The sequence below is a fragment of the Peromyscus maniculatus genome, chromosome 8 (genome assembly GCF_049852395.1).
Source record: "Peromyscus maniculatus bairdii isolate BWxNUB_F1_BW_parent chromosome 8, HU_Pman_BW_mat_3.1, whole genome shotgun sequence".
Taxonomy (NCBI): domain Eukaryota; kingdom Metazoa; phylum Chordata; class Mammalia; order Rodentia; family Cricetidae; genus Peromyscus; species Peromyscus maniculatus.
Window position 1 is genome coordinate 33,719,084 of NC_134859.1, and position 23,054 is coordinate 33,742,137.

The 23,054-nt window shown below is 53.1% G+C and overlaps 1 protein-coding gene across 1 annotated transcript in view; it reads left to right on the forward strand.

The window, feature by feature from the left end:
* Flt4 (fms related receptor tyrosine kinase 4) overlaps window positions 1-23,054 on the forward strand; it is a 46,230-nt gene that overhangs the window by 19,480 nt on the left and 3,696 nt on the right. Inside the window, exons 9-29 of the mRNA XM_016005624.3 lie at window positions 2,904-3,058; window positions 3,152-3,314; window positions 4,499-4,625; window positions 5,662-5,770; window positions 6,593-6,955; window positions 7,270-7,416; window positions 7,521-7,652; window positions 7,799-7,905; window positions 8,205-8,340; window positions 8,822-8,926; window positions 9,251-9,364; window positions 9,582-9,670; window positions 9,792-9,942; window positions 10,381-10,475; window positions 10,876-10,998; window positions 12,510-12,621; window positions 14,513-14,612; window positions 15,679-15,784; window positions 16,525-16,673; window positions 18,010-18,130; window positions 19,794-19,879. Coding sequence (XP_015861110.1) covers window positions 2,904-3,058; window positions 3,152-3,314; window positions 4,499-4,625; window positions 5,662-5,770; window positions 6,593-6,955; window positions 7,270-7,416; window positions 7,521-7,652; window positions 7,799-7,905; window positions 8,205-8,340; window positions 8,822-8,926; window positions 9,251-9,364; window positions 9,582-9,670; window positions 9,792-9,942; window positions 10,381-10,475; window positions 10,876-10,998; window positions 12,510-12,621; window positions 14,513-14,612; window positions 15,679-15,784; window positions 16,525-16,673; window positions 18,010-18,130; window positions 19,794-19,879 — 2,790 coding nt within the window. The remainder of the gene's footprint in view (window positions 1-2,903; window positions 3,059-3,151; window positions 3,315-4,498; window positions 4,626-5,661; window positions 5,771-6,592; window positions 6,956-7,269; window positions 7,417-7,520; window positions 7,653-7,798; window positions 7,906-8,204; window positions 8,341-8,821; window positions 8,927-9,250; window positions 9,365-9,581; window positions 9,671-9,791; window positions 9,943-10,380; window positions 10,476-10,875; window positions 10,999-12,509; window positions 12,622-14,512; window positions 14,613-15,678; window positions 15,785-16,524; window positions 16,674-18,009; window positions 18,131-19,793; window positions 19,880-23,054) is intronic.

A 23,054-nucleotide genomic window follows, 5' to 3' on the forward strand; every position in this document is an offset into this window, starting at 1 on the left:
GAGCCTGGCTCTGAGATACAGGGTAGTAAGAGGCCTGCAGGAGAATTGAGAGCTAGGCTTTCCCTGCAGGGTGTGCCCAGGGCACAGAAGGGACTCTCAGTGATGGCTGCATCCTTCTAGATGCTCCCAGGAGAGGACAGCATCTTCTCAATCCTCCCTTACACTCAGTGCTGTTGCCTTGATTCAGTCATGATAGATCCTACTGCAGCCTCCGTCTACATTGTACAGATAAGGAAATGGGCCAGAAGAGGGACAAGCGTTCCCACCTGAGCCCCGGGTCTCCTGGGAGAAGTTCCTGTTCTGTCTTTTCTTGTCAACCCAGAGCAGCTCTGCCCTGCCAAGCTTGAGGCACCTTACACCTGGTAAGAGGTTCTGGTGCCAGGACAGAGACCCCCAAGGTCCTCAGCCAGGACCCACTGGCCATAGGCTGGAAGCTGGCTTCTGGGAAGGCTCAGGGTGTCCCAGTCACGAGCCTTGTGACCCTGAATCCTCCTCCCTCCATCTAAGGCCATGGCTTGGGGCCATACAAGTACCGCAAGGCATAGAATCAGAGAGAAGGTCCTGATGGCAGTGATGACGCCAGGAGCATCTCTTGTATAAATGCAATTTTTAGAGTCCTAGAGTCCCCTGACCCCCAAAGCCAGCAGGACTGAGCCTGCTCGCAGTGTAGCTTTCCACAGGAACATACGATCTCTGACTTTTCTGCTCCCACTTAGGCAACATCTCCCTCTCAGAAGTGTGCAGCTGTCCCAGGGCGCTTGTGTTCATCACAGTCCCACAGGTGGCCGCTGTTCAAGTGGCGTGATGATGGAATTACTCTCAGTCAGTGAACGATGGGTCGTCCAGTAGACCGACAGACAGACAGGCTGGGTCTTTGGCCCAAGGTGCCCAGCAAGGTGCTGGCACTGTTTCAGTGAGCCTTTGAAATTCCTGCAAGTATCATGCTCCAGTGTCCAGATGAAGACACTGAGGCTTGGGACAGTTAAGGGATCTTCCCTGGGTCACATACCTGACAAAGTAAAAAGCCTGGGTTTCCAGAAGCCTTTTCTGCAGCACAGCCAGGCAGATAGCACAGCCTTGATTCTGCCCCTGTCTATGACCCCAGGCCGGTCACATGCCTCTCTAAGCCCTGACTGCTGTCACAGTTGAGAGTAGGATCCTTAAATCCCTTATCTTAGATCTTTACCTAAGAGATGTGCCTTTTCAGGGCTAGAGTCACAGCTTAGCCTATCCAGAGGGGAGGAGCCTGGGAGAACTAGCTCCGAGCCCAGGACTCAGGCTGAAGAAACAGTCCAGGGTGTAAGGCATTTGCTTGCACACGCAGCAGAGGTCTAGAGTGACCACACATGTCCAGTGGGGCATTGTGTAAACAGGATACAGCAGTGAGTTGTCCCTGTCCCCACTGAATCTCACAGCTCAGTGAGAGGCGAGTCCACCAATAGATCCTTGTATAAAACTCAGTGTGCCAGATAGGCGTGTAACTAAGTGACAGAACACTGGCATAGGATGTGGAGGTCCTGAGTTTGCTCTAGAGGAGAAAAGGAAGGAAGGGAGGGAGGGAGGGAGGGAGGGAGGGAGGGAGGGAGGAAGGAAGGAAGGAAGGAAGGAAGGAAGGAAGGAAGGAAGGAAGGAAGGAAGGAAGGAAGGAAGGAAGGAAGGAAGGAAGGAAAAACAGGGTAGGCAGAGCCAGATGCCAACTGTCTTTGAAGAGCCAGTACCCCAGCCCCAGTAAAGGAAGGAGAGAGCCATGCAAATTGTCACCTACAGAAAGAGCATCCAAACTAGTGTAACAGTAAGTCAAAAGCCCTGTGAAGGGTACGTGTCTGGAGAACTCACAGAAGCGTCCAGAGCGAGGTGTCAGAGAACCAGGCAATTGCCACTCTGTGGGCTCAGCTGTTACTGTCCCTTCGCTCAAAGGTGCGCACTGTGAGAAGGAAGAGGGGCCCACTGAGGGCACTGTAGTCAGTCTCGGAGGCTGAAGGCCAGCAGGTGTGGAGGAACTTCGTGGGATGAACTGGCAAATTGCCTTCCTCAACCCTAGGCTAAGCTCACAGACAGCACAAAGGGAGGGTAGCTGCCCTAAGCAGAAACTGGTTGCCGGGGGCTGAGGGGATGGCCGAGGACTTAGGGGTGAGTTCAGAAGTGCCACTGCAGATCTCATGATGGTCCTGAAGGTCAGTGACATTGCTGAGCTGGCCACGTAAGTTATGACAATGGGTTGACTCAGCCTAGTCCAGAGCTTTTGTCTGCCTCTCCTGAGGCCAAGGACTTCTGTCAACCCCATCCCCCTGCTTCCCTCCTTGGTCTGGTACGGGAGAAGCCTCTTGCTCTGGCCTGACCTATCAAGACAGGCCATGTGCCTTCTCTCCCCACCTCCAGCAGTATGTGTGGGTGCTTCATATGTGTGTATTCTGCAGCCACAGAACCGGTGAACCTTGAATGGAAACTATCTTTTCCAATGTGTCTGTACCAGGCATACAGACAGTCCGGAGCTTTTGCTTTTGTCATAGTCCCTGAGCATGTGACTGTCACAACCTCTTGTGTAACACGGTGTCTTGAGTGTCAGGTGTCATCTCAAGATGATTTACAGCTTATAGAGGGTCGTCCATCGCTTATGTGCAAATTCTGTGCTACTTTACAGAAGGGACTTGAACTTTGGGCATTTGGGGTTTTGTTTTGTCTTGGTTTATTTATTTTTAATTAGCATACAAAGTATAGGATTCATTATGGCATCTTCAAACAAAAATCTGTTCTTGTTGATGCCATCGGGTATTTTAGATCGATCATTAAAGATTTTGGTGACCAACAGGAAACCGAGAACCGCTCTCACTGGAGGGCCAGCAAATGCCAGCCCAGAGCTGGCCTGGGGTCCTCAGAGCTTCTGACTCCCCTTCCTCTGCCAGGTACAAGGACAGAAAGGCAGTGACTGGGCGTCACAATCCACATGCTCTGGTGCTCAAAGAGGTGACCGAGGCCAGTGCCGGCATCTATACTCTCGCCCTGTGGAACTCTGCAGCTGGGCTGAGGCAAAACATCAGCCTGGAGTTGGTGGTGAATGGTACAGGCCGGAAGGATGGGAGAAGGGATGAGTCCCAGGGTGTGTGGGGTGGCGATGAGACCCAGCTGACTGGCTGTTTGCCTATGTCCCCAGTGCCTCCCCACATCCATGAAAAGGAAGCCTCCTCACCCAGCATCTACTCCCGCCACAGCCGCCAGACCCTCACCTGCACGGCCTATGGGGTACCCCAACCTCTCAGTGTCCAGTGGCACTGGAGGCCCTGGACACCCTGCAAGACGTTTGCCCAGCGCAGCCTGTGAGTATTTCCCCCACCACACCCCATTCTCTGCTACTACACACAAAATCTTAGCTCATCCATGTCATCCCTTTATAGGTGAGGAAACAGGACCCGAGAAGGGAGACAAATTTCCCAAGGTCAAAGCTGTAAAGCAACAGAGCCTGCCCAAATGCTGAGCCATGCTCCCTACACCCAGCTCAATGTCCAAAGGACAAGAGGAGCTGGGTGGGTATGGTGGCGCATGCCTGTACCCCGACACTTGGGAGGTGGAGGCAAGAGGATCAGGAATTGGAGGTCATCCTTGGCTACATAGTGAGCTCAAAGCCAGAATAACAGCAAACAAAGGGGACAGGGGAACCTGGAAGGACATTCTGGGCAGAGACAGAAGAGACATACAAGGAACAGGAGAGGAGGAGGGTGCCACGTGAACAGGAACTTTGAGGCCGTTAGGGAGCCAGAGAAGGGCATTCAGCAGGAGAATGACAAGACAAGTTTGCCATTTAGTGGAAGAGTCTGTGGTCACATGCTAGGGAAGGAACAGAAGCCAGGAACCGGGCAGGAAAGGAGTCTAGCCCCACCTGCTGGCCCAGGGGCTGTGGCTCCAGAGCAATCAGTGGGGAAGCTCAGAAGGGCCTGTGGGCCTGAGAGAGCCTGACAGATGCAAAGCTCTTCAGGCACTCTGGTGAACCGCATGGCCCGTAGCTCACACTGGTACGTCCATCTTTGCCCCTTCTGGTAATCTACAATCATGCTCTGTGCCAAATGAAGAGGCCTGGGATGCTCCCACCCCACTCTTGAGACAGGCAGGCGAGATCTCCTCCTGCCCCACTTGCCCCATCTCAGCGGCAGACCGAAGCCCTGGGCATGCCTAGGAGGAAAGAGAAGGAGAATCAGCTGGGATGGGGTGCGTGGGGCTGAGTGGTGACTCGTGGTCCTCCTGGAAACTGGGCGAGCGAGCACATGCAAGGTGGACCGTGAAGAAAGGCACACAGCAGGACAGAGCAGCGTCTGTGGGAAGGAAGGATTGCAGGGCTGCAACCATGTTCCAGCCCCTCACTGCCCTTGGCCCCAGGCTGTCTCTTACCCACTGCGGTGTGAGACAATGTCTGAGGATAACAAAGGTGTGCGCACCCTCACCCCCGGTTTAGGTCTTCCCTGTCCTTATTCCTGATCTGTCCTTGTCTCTCTGGGCTCCATGGCAGCCGGAGGCGGCAGCAGAGGGATCGCATGCCACAGTGCCGAGACTGGAGAGAGGTGACCACCCAGGATGCTGTCAACCCCATCGAGAGCCTGGACACCTGGACCGAGTTTGTGGAGGGGAAAAATAAGGTACAGACCCTCTGCAGAGAACGCCCCAGCTGCAGACCAGCTGTGGCCGTGAGAGTAGACAAAGAGGAGGGGGGCTGGGTGAGCTCCCTCCTGCTTGGGCTCAGATGCCACCTGACCTGCCCAGCTCTGGGAGCTGCAGCTGACAGCCAGGTGATTTTTCTGCCCTGCCTGGGCCCCAGCCTCCCTGCCTGCATGTGAACCAGGCCTTCCCAGACAAGGAAACTGAGATCCAGGAGGAGAATCCAGCTGCCCACAAGTCCCAAGGCTGGAAGGGGATGGGGCTGGGGGCTGACTAGGTCTCCATAGAAGGCTGGTGAGCTGTTGACCAGGAGGGGGAGGGGGACTGAACAAAGGCACCCACTTCCTACAGTCACTTCCTGTTTTCCTACACACCTCCAGAGCCTCTTCCTGTTCCAGGCCTGGCCAGGAAGTGCCCGGCTTGGGGTGGGGGTGGGGGTCTTTGGATGGTAGGCAGGGCCTATGGCCCTCTCTCCTCCCCTACTTTTCAAACTTCCTACTCCCTAAGGGCAGAATTTTTCTAGATGCCTGGGATACCTCTATGCACATCCATATATACATGCCTTCTCTGCTAACCTGGACCATGAAGAAGTGTTCTATGCCTTTGGACTAACGAGGGCACATCACAAAGACCTTGAACAATGACCAGCTACTGACCTTAGGCCATAATTTAGAAGAAGCTTGCCCCGATGTGATTCATTACAGTCTGAATGTTAACCCTTGCTTAGAGAGGCCCAGTCACCAAACTGGCTTTTGACTCCTCAACATGACCACAGTCTGAGACATAGCAAAGATAAGTCCCTCTGTTCCAGTCAGCTGTCCATATACTGTTTCTTGGCTTCTCTGAGGTGACACCTCTCTACTGCGAAAGGACCTTGCCTCCTCATCTGGGCTGTCTCTAGACTTTGGCCATTGTCAGCCCAACCCTGTTTCCCCATTACTAGTGGGCACATTAGCCTCTTTGAAGAAGAGGAGGGTTTAGGCAGACAATGGAGCCTTTTGCCTCTGTTCTGGATAGACGGTGAGCAAGCTGGTGATCCAGGATGCCAATGTGTCAGCCATGTACAAGTGTGTGGTCTTCAACAAAGTGGGCCAGGATGAGCGTCTCATCTACTTCTATGTGACCAGTGAGTAACCCAGATTGTCCCCAGGGACTACCACTTCATCTAGGCAGGCCTGGGTGCCAGGAATGAGCTTCCTGAGTTTCCTGTGACCACGGGAGCACCCGGCCCATGGCATACCACCATGACAGAGTAGAAGAGATAAACTTAGGGATGCTCAGTCTATAGACTGGGTGCTGATGCAATGGGATGGGATGGTACCCACTACCCTCAGCAAAGAGAAGTCCCACCCTTTCTCAGTTTAGAGTCCTGTGATTCGTGTGTGCATTTGGGAAAAAAAATCCCATAATTTAATTCAGATTTTCAAATGAGTTAGTGACCTCTAGAAAGAAAGGGGTTCCAGGAGGTGACACTTACTGGGTTCAGGAGTATGGATGAAGTCCCCTGAAAGGGCAGATGGAAATCGAGAGAATGACGTGACAAAAGCTAATGAAATCATTCCAAGGAAAAGCCAGGGTCAGGGTGTGGTCAGTACAAAGGAGAACGAGTTCCATTGGGTCTGACGGTAAGCGTTTAAGGACCTGGGCTCCTGGAAGTATGCTTGGAGCATAGCTAGAAGAGTCAAAAAGGTAAGAATGCAGAAAGAGCCTAACCCCAGGGGTGGGGCTGACTTCCAAGAGGTGGTGGGTCCTTTGATTAGGGAGGGGAAGAAAAAGGAGAGGAAGTGGGCTCTAGAGAGTGTGAAACCCTGGATACACACGATGTACACCCTTGATTGAGAACTGAGAGCTTTCCAAGATCAGTGGTGAAGAAGGAGACCCACACTACAGCTGGTGTAGGTGAGCAAACACCGAGACGGTGTCTCTTGGCTTCCTCTCTCCTCCCCAGCCATCCCGGACGGCTTCAGTATCGAATCAGAGCCTTCCGAGGATCCCTTAGAAGGCCAGTCCGTGCGCCTCAGCTGCCAAGCGGACAACTACACCTACGAGCATCTGCGCTGGTACCGGCTCAATCTCTCCACGCTACACGATGCTCAAGGGAACCCTCTACTCCTCGACTGCAAGAACGTGCACCTGTATGCCACGCCCCTAGCGGCCAACCTAGAGGAGGCGGAGCCCGGGGCCCGCCACGCCACCCTCAGCTTGAATATCCCCCGAGTGGCCCCCGAGCACGAGGGTGACTACGTGTGTGAGGTGCAGGATAGGCGCAGCCAAGACAAGCACTGCCACAAGAAGTACCTGTCCGTGCAGGGTGAGGTGGGCGTGGCAAGCCGGAGAGGGCGGGGCCACGTTTCTCAGCCTTTTACTTTTGCGACCTCGTGCAGCACAGTCCTGGGTGGTCGAATCAGAAGCCTGGGTCTTCCGGAGCACCCCTACCGCCCAAACTAACCATAGAAGTGCTCAGTCCTTCGCATGCTCAGTCCTTGATCCTTCAGCGCCATGCCGCCCGTCTCACCCTTGCATCTGCCACTACCTCATCCCTACTTTCAGCCCTGCGCTGCACCATCCCGAGGTACCCTCTTGGTTTCTGCGCCTTCATTTAGTTCCCTCTCCACCCTGCCCCAGCTCTGGAAGCTCCTCGGCTCACGCAGAACTTGACTGACCTCCTGGTGAACGTGAGCGACTCGCTGGAGATGCGATGCCCGGTGGCCGGAGCGCATGTGCCCAGTATTGTGTGGTACAAAGATGAAAGGCTCCTGGAGAAAGAGTCTGGTAGGGGAGGTGGCCTTGGATGACGGGCGGGGTCCGGAGGTCTGCAAGGTCGGTGTCTGCATGCCAACCTGACTGAGGTGGAACCTTCATCCTCCGGCTTGCAGGAATCGACCTGGCAGACTCGAATCAGAGGCTGAGCATCCAGCGCGTGCGTGAGGAAGATGCGGGCCATTATCTGTGCAGTGTGTGCAATGCTAAGGGCTGTGTGAACTCCTCGGCCAGCGTGGCAGTGGAAGGTGCGTCCCTGCCTGGCTCTGTTCAGCCCACCTCACACATCCAGCGGCACTCTCCTGTGGCCGCTTAGTGAAGTGGTACCCAAGCAAGAGGGGCACTTCCTGTTAGGTACATCCTCCCTCTCACCCACCCACTGTCTACCGCCCAGGCTCCGAAGATAAAGGCAGCATGGAGATTGTGATACTGATTGGCACTGGCGTCATCGCTGTCTTCTTCTGGGTCCTCCTCCTCCTCATCTTCTGCAACATGAAAAGGGTGAGGGTCTTCCCCCTGGAGAAGTTCTCTCCATTACCTAACGGGCCTTCCTGTTTCCCCATTCCATTCTCATCCCAGCAAGCCCTTAAGATTCCCATCCTGGTTCACCCCTCAAGGTTCTGCCCTGGGAATCCTCCCCACCCTTTCATGCTTGGTTCCAAACGGAGCAGAAGTTATCTGTTGGCCTCGCCCCTCCTTGACTGAGAACTCACAAGCAAGTGCCATTTGTCCTAGGCAAAATGTATCCAAGCCACAGTGCTATGTCCAAATCAATGAGCTGTCTCCACCCCCACCCCCAGCCTGCCCATGCAGACATCAAGACGGGCTACCTGTCCATCATCATGGACCCCGGGGAGGTGCCTTTGGAGGAGCAGTGTGAATACCTGTCCTATGACGCCAGCCAGTGGGAGTTCCCCAGGGAAAGGTTACACCTCGGTGAGGCCAGCACCCAGCTTGCCCCACCCAGCATGCACTGCCTGGCAGAGACAGCTTCAGCTGCCACGGGGTCAAGCAGGCTGAAGTGACAGAAATCCTTCCATTCTTAGAACTTCTGCCAGGATGGCCCTCTTGGTCCCCACCTGGCCTGACCAGTTCCAGCTGGGCCTGAGTCCCCAGAACCACAGCCAGGGCTCCCAGTTCCCAGGCCCCCGAGGTCATTTCCTGCTGCTCTGAGCAGGGTGGACCTGTCCCACCTGCCTGGAGAGGATGCTGGGGCCTTCCTGTCTGTCTCTCCCCTGTTCTCCAGCTTTCCCTCTCCAAGACTCCACTCCCTGTTCCCTTCCTGTTTGTCAGAGAGGCTTTCATTTTCCTCCTGCCCCAAGCTCTTGGGACAGGTCACCCCTGCTGTCCACCCCTCTCCATCCTCACATCCCACCCCCTGTACAGCTCACCTGGAACTGGTCCCCTGCCTCCACAGGGAGAGTCCTAGGCCATGGGGCTTTCGGGAAGGTGGTGGAAGCCTCTGCTTTTGGCATCAATAAAGGCAGCAGCTGTGACACCGTGGCCGTGAAGATGCTGAAAGGTGTGGTGTGGGGCTCATGGGAAGAAGGGGTTGTGCAGCTGGGGGGGGGGAGCTCTGGGTGGGACGGTGATGCAAGAGCAAGAAGGGAAACATTCAGAGCTTCTGTCCCAGCCACGACTCTGCAGAAAGGCACAGGGAATCAGATCCAAGCCTCTGCCTGAACCCTCTGCCTCTGTAGGGTCTGCAGCTTGTGTTAGGGGCTCCGCGCAGCCCGTACTCCCAGCACCAGCCCTGAGCATGCCTTTGCTAAGGAGGGTTGAGTAAATTTGGAAACATACCAGGGCACGTTTGGCATCGTGCTATGCCCCCCTTTGTCTCCTCCAGAGGGCGCTACTGCCAGCGAGCACCGTGCCCTGATGTCAGAGCTCAAGATCCTAATTCACATCGGGAACCACCTCAATGTGGTCAACCTCCTGGGGGCGTGCACCAAGCCCAATGGTATGGAAATGAGATGCCCTGGGGAAAGCACCCGGCAGTGGGCTCTGGCACTATGGATGGGAGGAGCCCTGCGGGTCCTGGGGTGGGCCCACGTTGGAGCCTGGCGGGGTTGAGAAAGGATGGACCATAGAGACGCGGTGCTGCTGCGCTGCTGGCATCACCAAGTGCCTGCTGCTGGCATCACCAAGTGCCTGGCTTCTGCTCCGCCGTGTCATAGGCCCTCTTATGGTGATCGTGGAATTTTGCAAGTATGGCAACCTCTCCAACTTCTTGCGTGCCAAACGGGAGGCGTTCAGCCCCTACGCGGTAAGTGGACACACTAGTGTGCTGCGGGAGCGCAGTTAGAGAGCGGATGGGCACCAGGCTTGGCTGGGGATGGAAGTCCGAGGGATGAGAGGCAGGCCAGCTTTACACTTCGCTTTGGCAGGAGAAGTCTCCTGAGCAACGCAGGCGCTTCCGCGCGATGGTAGAAGGCGCCAAGGCTGATCGGAGGAGACCTGGAAGCAGCGACAGGGCACTGTTCACGCGGCTCCTGATGGGCAAGGGAGGAGCACGGAGGGCCCCCCTTGTCCAAGAAGGTAAGAGCCTGGCTTCCTCTTGCCAGTGTCTGTCTGGCCCAGTTAAAGCCTCGCAATTGTCACCCAGGGATAATCTAGCCTGCGACCCTCGGTGCAGGGGCTTCAATGGGAGAACTGTAATGCGCTCTGCTTCATGAGGGGAAGAAACCCAAGAGGCAGGCAAGGAAATTTAACTTGCGTATCACAGGATAAACAGCAAGTGCCTTGCAGACAGGGTCAGGGAGAGGTATGGAGCCAAATAGCAGGTGCCAAAGTGAATGCCCCAGAGGGCATGAAGGTAACAGATATAAACAGTGCATAGTGTCTAGTGTCTCCAGGGCCTGGCCAGGGGAGCCACGGTCGGGGTGGTGCACAAATGTTAGTTTGGGAGCTGAGATGGAAGGTGAACTACTGTAGACATGCCTCCTGAGCTCCCCACCCCCCCCCCCTTCTGTGCAGCTGAGGACCTATGGCTGAGCCCATTGACCATGGAAGACCTTGTCTGCTACAGTTTCCAGGTGGCCCGGGGAATGGAGTTCCTGGCTTCCCGCAAGGTAGGTCCCCCGGAACCCCACCAGGTCCTTTTTCAGAGGAGAAGGGTACACATCTCTTGGTATAGATATGCCCGGTCATAATTTTACTCCACAGTGGCCTTGGGATCAATTCAGATCTGTCCCATTTTGGAGGAAACTCAGCCCAAAGCAAGGAATTCCCTGCCCCAGGTCTCCAGGCTAAGCACTGGCCATGGAATCAGCATGTCTGAGTCCCCAAGTCATTGAGGTGTCCTCAATTTCATGTCCTCATCCATTAATCTCTCTCCCAATGAGCAAGATGCAGGCAGGGCAGGGTATACCCTAGAACACCTCAGAGCTGTAGGCTGAGATGTCACCCTGGGAGCTGAAGCTAAATTCCTTCCCACCTCCCTCCCTCCCCCACCCCCCCCCCCCACCCCAGTGCATTCACAGAGACCTGGCTGCTCGGAACATCTTACTGTCAGAAAGTGACATAGTGAAGATCTGCGACTTTGGTCTTGCCCGGGACATCTACAAAGACCCTGACTATGTCCGAAAGGGCAGTGTGAGTGCAGGCCACAGGGGACTTGGGGTGGGTGGGGAGAGGGAAACCACTTGGTCTGCCAGGCTACATGCCCGGCTGCTGGGAGACCCGCTGTTCCTAGGAGCTCACCAAGTGTGCCGGCTGCTTGTCTTATGGCTTTGATGAAACACTTGACAAAAGTCAACTTGAGAAAGAGTTTATTTTGGCTAAAAGCTCCAGGGGATACAGTGTATCACGGCATAGAGGGCAGAGTGTCCGGAACAGGAGGCGGCTGCTCATAGGTATCAGTCAGGAAGGAGAGGGGGATGAACGCTTGTGCCCAGCGCAGCTTGGCTTCCTTCCACTTCTCAATGTCTGCCTGGCTTCTCTCTTCTCTTTCTCCTTTTATTCAGCTTGGGACCCAAGCACACAGAATAGTACAGCCCACATTTAGGCCGGGTCTTCCCATCTCAATTAGCCTATTCTAGGTAATCCTTCACAGACAAGTCCAGACACAATGACAGGGCTGCTGGCAGAGCTCAGAGAAGGGTGTTTTTGGATGAGTGACCATAGCTGAGTAAGGGATTATGCCAGGGAGAGAAAGGAAGATGGCTGGAGAGGGGAAATGATCAGGGTGAGTCTGGGGTGTGATGTGATGGCCACCCTACCCGGAGTGGAAACACCACAGAAGGATTTTGTCCTTTATGCTAACTCACAGGTGTGGGAAGCAAATGCAGGTGGGTAGCAGGTGTGCACTTCTGCCCCTCCCCCCATAAGCTGTCAGGAAAATGGCCTGCCAGTCTGGAAGGGATCCCAGATGAGGCCATAAGATGGGGGGAGACAGATGATGGGGAAGCATCATTGAAAGCTTGAGGGAGGGAGAGGGAATGAGAACTCTGCTTCCAGCATGGGGACAAAGTGAGCTGATGAGTGTTGGTCAAGAGGAGATACTGGTGGTATCCAGGGCTACATTACCTCAGGAGGCTGAGTTAAGTCTCTGCACTTGGAGGAGCAGATATAAGATCCACCCTCAGGAGCAGGCTGTGGGGATGCGTGCCTGAGCTAAAGAGGATGAGATAGGAGGATCACAAGTTCAAGGCCAGCCTGGGGTACACAAGAAAGAGGGGGGACAGGGAGAAGGAGAGGAGAAGAAAGGTAAAGGGGAGAGAGAGACAGGAGAAGAGAGGAGAGAGACAGGAGAAAAGAGGGGACAGAGAGAGAAAAAAGAAAAGAGGATGGGGAGGAGAGAGAGAAAGAAGAAGGTATCTGGAGACAAAGGACAGCTGTTGGGAAGAGAGGAGAAAGACAAAAAAGGAAGTGAGGGGGAGACAGAGGTAGAAGAAGGGAGGGAGAGGGAGGAAGAGGGAGAGAGAAGGAGGGGAGACAGGGGAGGAGATGGAGAGGAGGGTGGAAAGGGAGATCTGGGCACCCAGGACAACTGTGGAGAAGGCACTTTCAGTCCTCACAGAAGGAACTTGGGATTGTGGGTATCCTGGTGTCTAGTCTTAGCCCTGTCTCCTTCACCACGGGACATATCTCTTTCTGCCACTCAGGCTCGACTGCCTCTGAAATGGATGGCCCCCGAGAGCATCTTTGATAAGGTGTACACCACGCAGAGTGATGTGTGGTCCTTTGGTGTACTGCTGTGGGAGATTTTCTCCCTGGGTGAGTAAAGGGCAAGGTGCCCATCCAGGAGAGGGGAGGGGATCACCTGCCTCTGGTCACACAACTGTAGCTGTGTATGGATCTGTTAGCCCTGGGGACTTCTGAGGCAAGTGATGGGTCACAGAGAGCCCACCCACTCACCTGCCTCTGCCCAACCTGGCCTAGCCCTCCAGAGGACTTTGCCTCCAAACGGGGCTCCCTTGGCACCACTTTGGTGCCCAGAAGGGCAAAACCCTGGTTCACATGGCAGCCTCCTCATCATGGGCCCCAAAGGGAGCTCAGTACTCATTCAGTGTCTTAATCATTGTTCTATTGCTATGAAGAGAAGCAATGACCAAGGCAACTCTTACAAAGGAAAGCATTTAATTAGGGGCTGGCTTACAGTTTTAGATGGTTAGTCCATTATTGTCATGGCAGGGAGCGTGACAGCAGGAAGGTGGGCATGGCGCTGGAGAACTAGCTGAGAGCTGCATCCTGATCCTTAGGCAGCCGACGGAGAGAGACTGGGGCCTGGCATGGGCTTTTGAAACCTCAAAGGCAACCCCTAGGAACACATTTCCTCCAACAAGGCCACACCTCCTAACTCTTGTAATCCTTTCCAACAGTTTTGCTCCCCGGTGACCAGGCATTCGAATATATGAGTCTTTGAGGGCCATTCTCATTCACACCACCACATTCAGTCACACCTGCTCACACAAATCCCACCTGGAAACAGGAGGAAGAAGGCCTCATGAAGGGGAGAAGAAGACAATGAGCAAAACATAAATGTCACCAAATGGCAGCCATGAAAGATGGTTACTAAAGACAGGAGCAGGAAGATTCTAGAAAGTTCAGGGGCCCCTGGTCTGCTGGGTGAGCCAGAGGGAGTGGGAAGGAGACAGGCCACATGAAGAGGGGCTGGAATGCACCTCAGTGGGCTTAGCATGTATCAGGGGATTCTATCTCTAGCAGGACACACACAACCCACAAATAATAATAGAGGCAGGTGGCCTAGGAGGAGCAAGGGGACACCAGTCAGTGGTCCTCATGAGTTGGAAGTGGGCAGGATGATCAAGAGATGCAAAAGGACTTCCCTGAACAGGTCCTGTGAGGCTGTACCCCTATCCCAGGAACTAGTTTCACAAATGCACGTTGACTATGTGGATGCTTGTGGTACCCTAGTAAACAGGCAACTTCACCAACCCTACTTTAAAGATGTATTGATTTATTATTTTTATTTATTTGTTTGTTTACTTGTGTGTGTGTGTGTGCGCACACGTGCGTGTGCGTGTGCGTGTGCGTGTGCGTGTGCGTGTGTGTGTGTGTGTGTGTGTGTGTGTGTGTGTGAGAGAGAGAGAGAGAGAGAGAGAGAGAGAGAGAGAGAGAGAGAGAGAGAGAGAGAGAATACATCCAGCTGGGGTGGGGGGGGTATGTGCACTTGGAGGCCAGAAAAGGGTGTCAAGTATTCTGTTTGTTCCTCTGAGGCAGAGTATCTCCCAGAACTGGGGCTGGCATTTTCTTGGCTGGTCTAGAAGCCAAAAATCCCCAGTGATTCACCTGTCTCTGCCTTGCTTGGATCTGGAGTTACAGACATGTGCCAGATGCCCAGCTTGTTACATAGGAGTTGGGGTGGGGATTTTCATCCTCACAGTTGCACAGCAGGTGTTCTTAATGGCTGAGACATCTCTCCAGCGCCATTCAGCCTCTTTTAATTAGAATTAAATAGAATTAATTAGTTGATTTTAATTAATGTAACTGGAATTCAGGGAGGGGCTAGCAGCCAGCCCAGCCCCTGGGTAGAGACATCATACTGACACTGGTAGCGATGGAGAAGAGAGGAAGAGACAAGGTAGCCTGGGCTGGACCAAGGGCAGGCTGCTCCCTACCCACCCCACCACCTTTCTTCCATCAGGGGCCTCTCCATACCCTGGGGTGCAGATCAACGAGGAGTTCTGCCAGCGACTGAAGGACGGCACACGAATGAGAGCCCCGGAGCTGGCCACCCCCGCCATGTGAGTCTCCTGGCTCACCACACAATCGTTGGGGGCCAGGCATCAAGAGAGAAGTGTGCAGTCATGGGGAATGGCGAGGGTTGGTGCAGACACTGAGATGGAAAGCAGAAAGAAAAATCTACATGCATGGAGGAGGGTCTAAGGGCACGCATCGGGGCACTCAAGGGAAGGGGGTCATGGAGTTGTGGGACAGGGGATGGAATTCAATCCCAGAAAGAGCAGGCAGGTGGGAGATGGCACAGGAGGATAACATCTGTGGTAGACACCGTCTCCAACACTGATCCATCCATTCATCCACTAACATGCCCCTAATCCTGGACTTTACTCCTGGGCCACCCTCAAGAAACCCGGAGCCTATAAAGCAGGCCAGGCCCTTGCCCCGAAGGATACACACAGATGGTAGTCACAGAATGAGATGGGACACAGACACTCTAGGAGCACCTGAGAAGCTCTAGAAAGTCAGTTGATCAGGGGACGAGAAGACATTGAAGTGGCACTTGAGGGACTGAGAAGAGCTGGAGAAAGACGCGGGACAGGCAGGAGGGACAGCCAGCACTAAGTCTGAAGTGGGGACAACAGAATAAGTTTTAGTCCACGTTGTGTCCCTATAACATCCTGGACACAGGACTCTTCATAAGGGAGGGGGAAGTTCAAGAGCAGACATCCCCCTCCGTCTACTGAGCGCTGGTGAAAGCCTTCTGTCTGCATCCCAGTGTGGCAGATGGCATCATGCTGGGAGCACATGAAAGGGACACATGACATGAGACAGGAAGCGAGGGAATTTATATACAGCAGCCTGCTCTCAGGAGACTCCACCCCTCAAGACTGCATTAAGCCAGTCATAAGCCCCTTTGACCTCTCAGTGGGCCCCATCTCGGGAAGGTCCATCCCCTCAACAATGGTCAACCACTCTGGGGGCCAAGCTCCCGTCACATGAACCTTAAGGGGACCCACTGCCTATCCAAACCGCCATAGTGATCCAGGCAATACAGGAGTGATGGGGCCCGGCTGGTGGGAGGGTCACGGTCCACTCAGACCACAGGTCAACAGCCAGCTGCCCCCACAGACGCCACATCATGCAGAGCTGCTGGTCTGGAGACCCTAAGGCAAGGCCTGCTTTCTCCGAGCTGGTGGAGATCCTGGGAGACCTGCTTCAGGGCGGAGGCTGGCAGGTGAGGCCCCTCTTTGTCCTTTCCTGCTGCAACCCACGGCCCAATTCTGGGTTCCTGCCTTGTCCATCTTTCCAAGCCCCTCTAAGCCCTGGTCACCTGTCAGCTACCAAGCAAAGGTCACACATGTCTGACCCCAGGCCCATGGGCCTATCCCCCCACTGCCCACACCTCCATCTCACTCAACATGAAGTTGGGCAAACACCATCAGTGTCTAGCTGCCATATAGATGGTCAGAGGTCATCTTTACCCACAAGGAGTCCCGGGCCGGCCCACACTGAGCCTGCAAGGCCATGCTGTCCTCAAATACGATGGTAGTCCATTCCTTTACCTCCTAGCACCGCTGAGCACAAAAACACTGGACTTGTGTATCCTCCATGTCTCCTTTCCCAGAGGTACCTCCCGAGGGTAGCAGCTTGGGGCTGATTCCTCAGGCTCTAGGACCTGAATTGAGGATGCCCAGCTGAGGCCTGTCCTGTCCCACTTGCCTGGACCTGGAAGGGCTGTTAGAAGAACTGAAAAAGGCCAGCCCAGCAGGCTTTTAGCAACCTCCATGCTTGGCCTGCTGTGAACAAGTGTGCCAGGGCCCACCATAGGCCCACTTAATCCTCAGAGTACTCCACCACACACACAACCCATCCTGACCTGATGGCAGAGGTTGGGACCACAGGAGTCCTGAGTGCAGCATTAAGACTGAGGGTGAGCATGCCCCTGACCCTGGAAACTCCTCCCATTCCTGACAGGAAGAGGAAGAGGAATGCATGGCCCTGCACAGCTCCCAGAGCTCGGAGGAGGGTGGCTTCATGCAGACGTCCACCACAGCTCTGCACATCACCGAAGCTGAGCCTGAGAGTAGTCCTTCCAGTATGCATTGCCACAGCCTGGCAGCCAGGTCAGTTTCTCTCTCCCCAGGTCTGGGCACAGGTCTGATGGCGACAGCAGTTTGGAGATGGCATATTTTATGAGTCCTCAAGGAAAAGCAACTTGCAATGACTAGAGAGATCTCGTCCCATCAGTTTTTCAGCCCATGGCTATAACAAAATACCTGGGGCTGGGTGCTTTATAAAGAAAAGAGGTCCATTCAGTTCACATCAATGGAGATTCAAGAACATGGTATCTGCCTTCGCTTATCTCTAGAGTATCGTGGCAGGTGGCATCATGATAGCAGATGAGGAAGAAAGCATATGGGGAGAACAGAAGCCGGAGGGAGCCAGAGGCCCTCACTGCTCCCCTTACAACATCCCAGTCTCTTGAGAACTAACCAGGTCATCAGTCCGTCTAAGACGGATGCTCCCGTGCACTAGGCCTCCCTCACCTCAGTGCCTCCCCATGAAGCTTCTGGCACACGGACCTTGGGGACACACCCCAGCCGTATCTCAACCACAGCAACCGGCCTCCTCCAAATCTCTGTACTTCTCTCTCCTTCACCCCACTTTCAAGGGAGCACCCATCTTGAGCATTTTTTTTCTTTGGGGACACCACGTAGAGTTGGCTGTGTTTGGGCCAAGACCCCTCCCGGGGTGCAGTCTCTGTTTTCTCTCCAGAGCGTGTCCCCAGGAGCACAGGCAAAGCCCTGACAGCAGTGAAGCCCGCACACTCGCCGTATGCAGGAGTGAAGCAGCCTGTTTCTAGAATGCTGGATCCAAGGTCTCTTACCCTTGGCAGTTTACACCCCTAATGTGTTGTACCATCCATGTTCTGACCAGCATGACAGAGAGGCTGGGGCTCCGGGGCTTCTGTCTTATGTTCTCAGGGCGGTGACATGCCTGGGAACAGAAGAGCGAGTCGGCCCTTGCCCGGCTGCTTTCACCAAGCCCCCAACACACAGTGCACACACATGCATATTTGTGAAGGGCCGTCAGTGGTTAACAGCAGGAAAACGGCCCATCCTGAGGAGGAAGTCAGACCTGTCAATCAGCTCCATGCCATGCTCAGCCTGGGGGTAACTACCCAACTCTCCTCCCACTGCAGAGCCCCAGCAGTAGGCTCATAGTTCTCTTGTGCAGGAGAGAAAATGCAGGGCAGAGAAGGAACGAGGACGGGTATGCCAAGGTCAGCTGTGCAATGGACACCAATATGGAATCTGAGGACCGGTCCAGACCTTGGACACAGGCCCCACCCAGACTCTTCGTCCAGCTGGAAGGCCTTTCTCTTTGGGGAGAGGAGCAGCCCGAGAGGTGGGGGAGGCTAGGATGAAGTCATCGGGACCTTCTGTGTCCTTCCCACAGATATTACAACTGTGTGTCCTTTCCCGGGTGCCTGACCAGAGGAACTCAGACTCCAGGTTCCTCCAGGATGAAGACGTTTGAAGAATTCCCCATGACCCCTACAACCTACAAAGCCTCCGTGGTAAGAGAAGGTGGAGAGAAGAAGGGATGTGTACCTTAGACAGGGCCAAGGGAAGGGAAGAGGTGGGGGACAGTGTCAGGGATTCCCAACACTGGTAACAGAAAAGCAGGCAATATTTCATTTAATTTTTTATTAATGTGTAAATTGTGCATAATAACGGACGCAATGGTATTTCAAGATGTGTATCTAGGATGCACTAATAAAATGCAGCCTCCCGCGTCCTCTCACTCTTCCCAACCTCTATTAATGGCTGTTCTACCTCCAGGTCAACAATTTTTTAGGTTCCACATGAGAGAACATACCGGACTCATCTTTCTGTGCGGTTTATTTCACTTCATGTGGTATCCTCCAGTTCCGCTCATTTTCCTGCAAAGAACGGCGTTTTATTCTTCTCTGTGGCTGAATAAACCCCATTGTGTGCACACACCACATTTTCCTGTCCCATCCTCTGTTGACGGCACCTAGGCTGGTAGTCACTCTCCTATTGTGAGTCAGGCCACAATACACAGGCGTCCCAAGGCGTCTCCTTGGGGAAGTCCTTGAAAATATCAAGTCCAGGGAACACCTTAAGCTCTTTCGCATCTTGATGGTCACTCAAAAGCTATCCTTTCTCAGCTGCTGGTCATTCTCACACGTGGCCTCCCTGCCCGTTTTATCCCAGCTATATAGAAACCATGGCTTTTAAAGAAAGAGATGGAGAGAGAGAGAGAGAGAGAGAGACTTGGAGCCAGTGAGACAGCTCAGTGGATAAGATTACAACCTGAGATCAATCCCTTCCACATAGTGAAAGGAGTTCATTGACTCCAAGTTGTTCTCTGCCCTCCAGACACACACTGTGACATTCATGTATATTCATATATCCGCATATATATGAATGTGTGTGTGTGTGAGAGAGAGAGAGAGCTCACATTCCAACAGCGTAAGCCACAGATGACCTTGTGGGTGGTGGTTGGCCCCACCAACCCAGAGAGTACACGTGTCGCTGAAAGAGGTTAGGATACCGGGACAGGAAGCTGACAGGGGTCCACTCGGCTGTGGACCCCTTGTGTCCTCAGATCGGGTCACATATAGTGATGTTCTGGGAAGCTCAGCAAGTGTGTCTGTCTGTAAGGGATGAGATTGGTTCCCCAGGCCTGAGCTCTGATGGCCAATGGCTTGGAGTCAAGGCTACAGCTTCAGACTTCAGTCCATCCAGAAGGGGGCATGGATCCTGGACTCAGTGAGCTGTGGCCCCGGGAGGGTGGGTGGTAAGGTCATCAGGGAGGGGCCCTTGAGCAGACCACAGACACCTGAGCTTATGTCTCCAGCACTCAATGAAGACCTCTGGGAACAGTTCTGAGATTCCCCCTGCCTCCTAGGGGACTCAGAATGAGTACATGCTCAGCCTATCACCCTCCAGTCTGGAGTGTCCCACAGGCCAGACACAGCTCCTCCCCTCCAGGTCTCCACCATCAGGCCATGGCTTCTCCCTTCATGTCACAGATGTGACCCTCTCTGCACATTCTGATGGGCTGGAGACCGCTCGCCTAACTCAGTTCCCATGGGGACAGGTATAAGGCCAGCAAGGCTCAGGTTCCTCAGCACCTGACTAGGCTGGCACACAGCTTTCCTGCAGGAGGGCCTCACATGTGGCCCACAGGCTTGGCTGGTTCTCTCCCCACAGGATAACCAGACAGACAGCGGGATGGTGCTGGCCTCGGAGGAGTTTGAGCAGATAGAAAGCAAACATAGACAAGAAGGCAGCTTCAGGTAAGGGCCTCCAGAAGCGGGCATGCCATCCTCGGGAGGGTCCTGAGCGGGAACCTGCTGATGCAACTGGGGCCTGGCAGTGCTCTGGCACTCTTGCCCAAAAGATCCTGCACCTTCCTATTTTCTCTGTGTTCAAAGTGAGCTTCTCTGAGACCCAAACCACTGCTCCACCCAGTGCCCTGCCCCACCCCCCACCCCCCACCCCCAAGCACCACCAAAGGGGTGATGACTGCTGTGGAAATCCAAATCTCCACACTTCCTTAAAAAAACAGTTCCTTGAGGAGTTAGAATGAAGGCACACAGCTCATGCCTGTGATGCACCTGAGGGAGTGTGTGTGTGTGTGTGTGTGTGTGTGTGTCTGTGTCTGTGTGTGTTTGTGTGGGTATGTCTGTGTCTCTGTGAGTTTGTCTGTGTGTATGTGTATCTGTATTTCTGTGTGTGTCTGTGTCTATGTGTCTATGTATCTGTTTCTGTGTGTGTCCGTGTGTGTATATGTGTGTTTGTGTGTGTCTGTGTATGCGTTGTGTGTTTGTCTGTGTGTCTGTGTCTGTGTATATGTGTATCTATGTGTGTGTCTGTCTGTCTGTCTCTCTGTGTGTGTGTGTCTCTGTCTCTGTCTCTCTCTCTCTGTTTCTGCGTCTATGTGTGTATATGTTTGTGTTCTTGACATCATGCCGAGCAGAACCAAGCCTGAGCCACAGCAGGAGGGGCAGCTGGGGACAGTCCCATGAAAGCCATGTGTCACACAGACAGTGAACAATGGAGAAGGCCAAGGTCCTGGCTCAGACAAGTCTGAGGCTCCAGAGGCAGCTATCTTGGGAAAGCATTGTTTCTGACAGGTCAGTGAGCTGGAAGGGATTGCTGCTTGGTGATGAGGAAAGAAGAAAGTTCTAGAAGATAATGACCCTACAGAAGTAAGATAATGTCTGTAATTCAGAGGGCGAGAGAGAGGAAGAGGCTAGAAGAGAAGAAAGCCATTTGCTCATTGCAGAAACTGCACCTCTCCAGAACAGCAGCAGAGGGCACTACTGTTCGCCCAGGTTTCCCTGGAAATGCTTCATGAGGAGCCATTAAAAGGAGCAGCAAATCACTGGGCAGGCGCATTCCTTGGGCTGATGAATGTTCCCCAAACACTTACGAGGACAGACTGTGGATGGGATGTGGATGGGAGGAGTCTATAAGGGAAGAAGAGGGAGTTGACTTGCTCAGGTCCTTCCCACCTCTTTCAACCCTTGGACCACACTCTTCCCATGGATGTCAACTCTTCTTCTCTTCCAATTATACCATTTTTTTCAAGCAACCATTCAGGATGCAGACCTCACGATCTGCAGAGCCATGTTCCTCCAAGCCTAGGGGTGGGAGGAGATCGTGAACAATGTAGATTTGGATTGGGCAGCATGACCCAGGGAAAGTGACAGTTTGCCTGTGTTGTTGGTATAAAGCAGGACAGGGTAGAGGCTCTGGGAAGGATGTGATCAAGGGGACCTGCGGTGAGACTAAAGATGTGGGTCTGAAATGATGCTTTTGGGTGAGGAAACCTAGAAATCCATCAGCCTCCTTTTGCCTTCTGCTGCTGTCACGGCAAGCCTGAGCCTGAGTGAATTAGGGCGAGCAAAAGTGTAGTTGCCTTGTGTCCCTAAGGCTGAGAAGCCTGAGAGTGTGGTGCTGGGGTCTGCTGGAGTCCTTCTTGTAGCATGGCCTCACAGTGCCACTGAGTCCCCTAGAAGGCAGGAACTGGTAAGAGTAGGGTGAAAGATGACCCCAGCTTTTATGACATCAGTCCATGACATGAACCGAATCACCTTGCTACACGGTCGCACTGAGGATGGACTTTCCAGCTTATGAACTGTGAACTGTTGAATCCATCACCTCTGTAGGGGATAAACCTGCTACTTCTGACGTAGGAAATGCCAGCATGAGTAATCACAAAGACAAAACACACATTCTCTCCATGCAAAGTTACTGTAAAACTAAAATGGGAACACAGCAGGATCTTCATTAAAAAATGAAGGCCCAGTGGTGGCAACAGCACACACCTTTAATCCCAGCACTGAGGAGGCAGAGCCAGGCGGATCTCCGTGAGTTCGAGGCCAGCCTGGTCTGCAGAGCAAGGTCCAGGACAGGCAACAAAACTACACAGAGAAACCCTGTCTCAAAAACAAAAAAAAAGAAGAAGAAGAAGAAGAAGAAGAAGAAGAAGAAGAAGAAGAAGAAGAAGAAGAAGAAGAAGAAGAAGAAGAAGAAGAAAAGAAAAGAAAAGAAAGAGGGAGGGAGGGAGGGAGGGAGGGAGGGAGGGAGGAAGGAAGGAAGGAAGAAAGGAAGAAAGAAAGAAAGAAAGCTGAGGCTGGAGAGACGGCTCAGTGGTGAAGAGCTCTTTCTGCTCTTGCAGAGGACCCAGGATTGGGTCCCAGCACCCTCACCGTGGCTCACAGCCATCTGCAAATGTAGTTCCAGAGAATCTGACACCCTCTTCTGGTTTCTATGGGCACTTCACACACATGGTACACACATGCAGGAAAAAGACTCATACACGCTAAATAAAAATAGATAAATCTGAAAGGAGTAAATCAAACACAATATACCAATGAGAATGAAATATGTAGAGAAACAAACACTGCACCAAGAATCAGAAACTGTATAACTCAGAATACAAATGGGTAACACAGGGAAAAAAGTGAAAGATAAATCCTCTTAAAATGAAGACCAGGGTACTCCAGGGATAATAAAAATGACTAGATATATAATGGAAGAAATGAAAAGAACCAATAAGTCGGGCAGTGGTGGTGCACACCCTTAATCCTAGCACTCAGGAGGCAGAGGCAGGAGGATCTCTGTGAGTTCAAGACCAGCCTTGTCTATAGAGAGAGTTCCAGGACAGCCAGGTCTACACAGAAAAACCCTGTCTCAGAGAGGAAAAAAAAAAAAGAAACAATAAAATGAAACTAAACAAAATAAAGAGATAAAAGGATCAGAAAAAAATAAATGTAGAAGATGAGCAAAAGTATGGTATGTATAAAATTGGAGCCTCCTAAAGAAACTGTTGGCAGTGTGAATAAATTAATATTTATCTTAAACTTGTAAGCTAAGAACAAGCTTTCATCTTTATATAAACAAAAAAGATATGAATCTACATATTAGAAGTATGCCTGGGGACTAGAGAGATGGCTCAGCAGT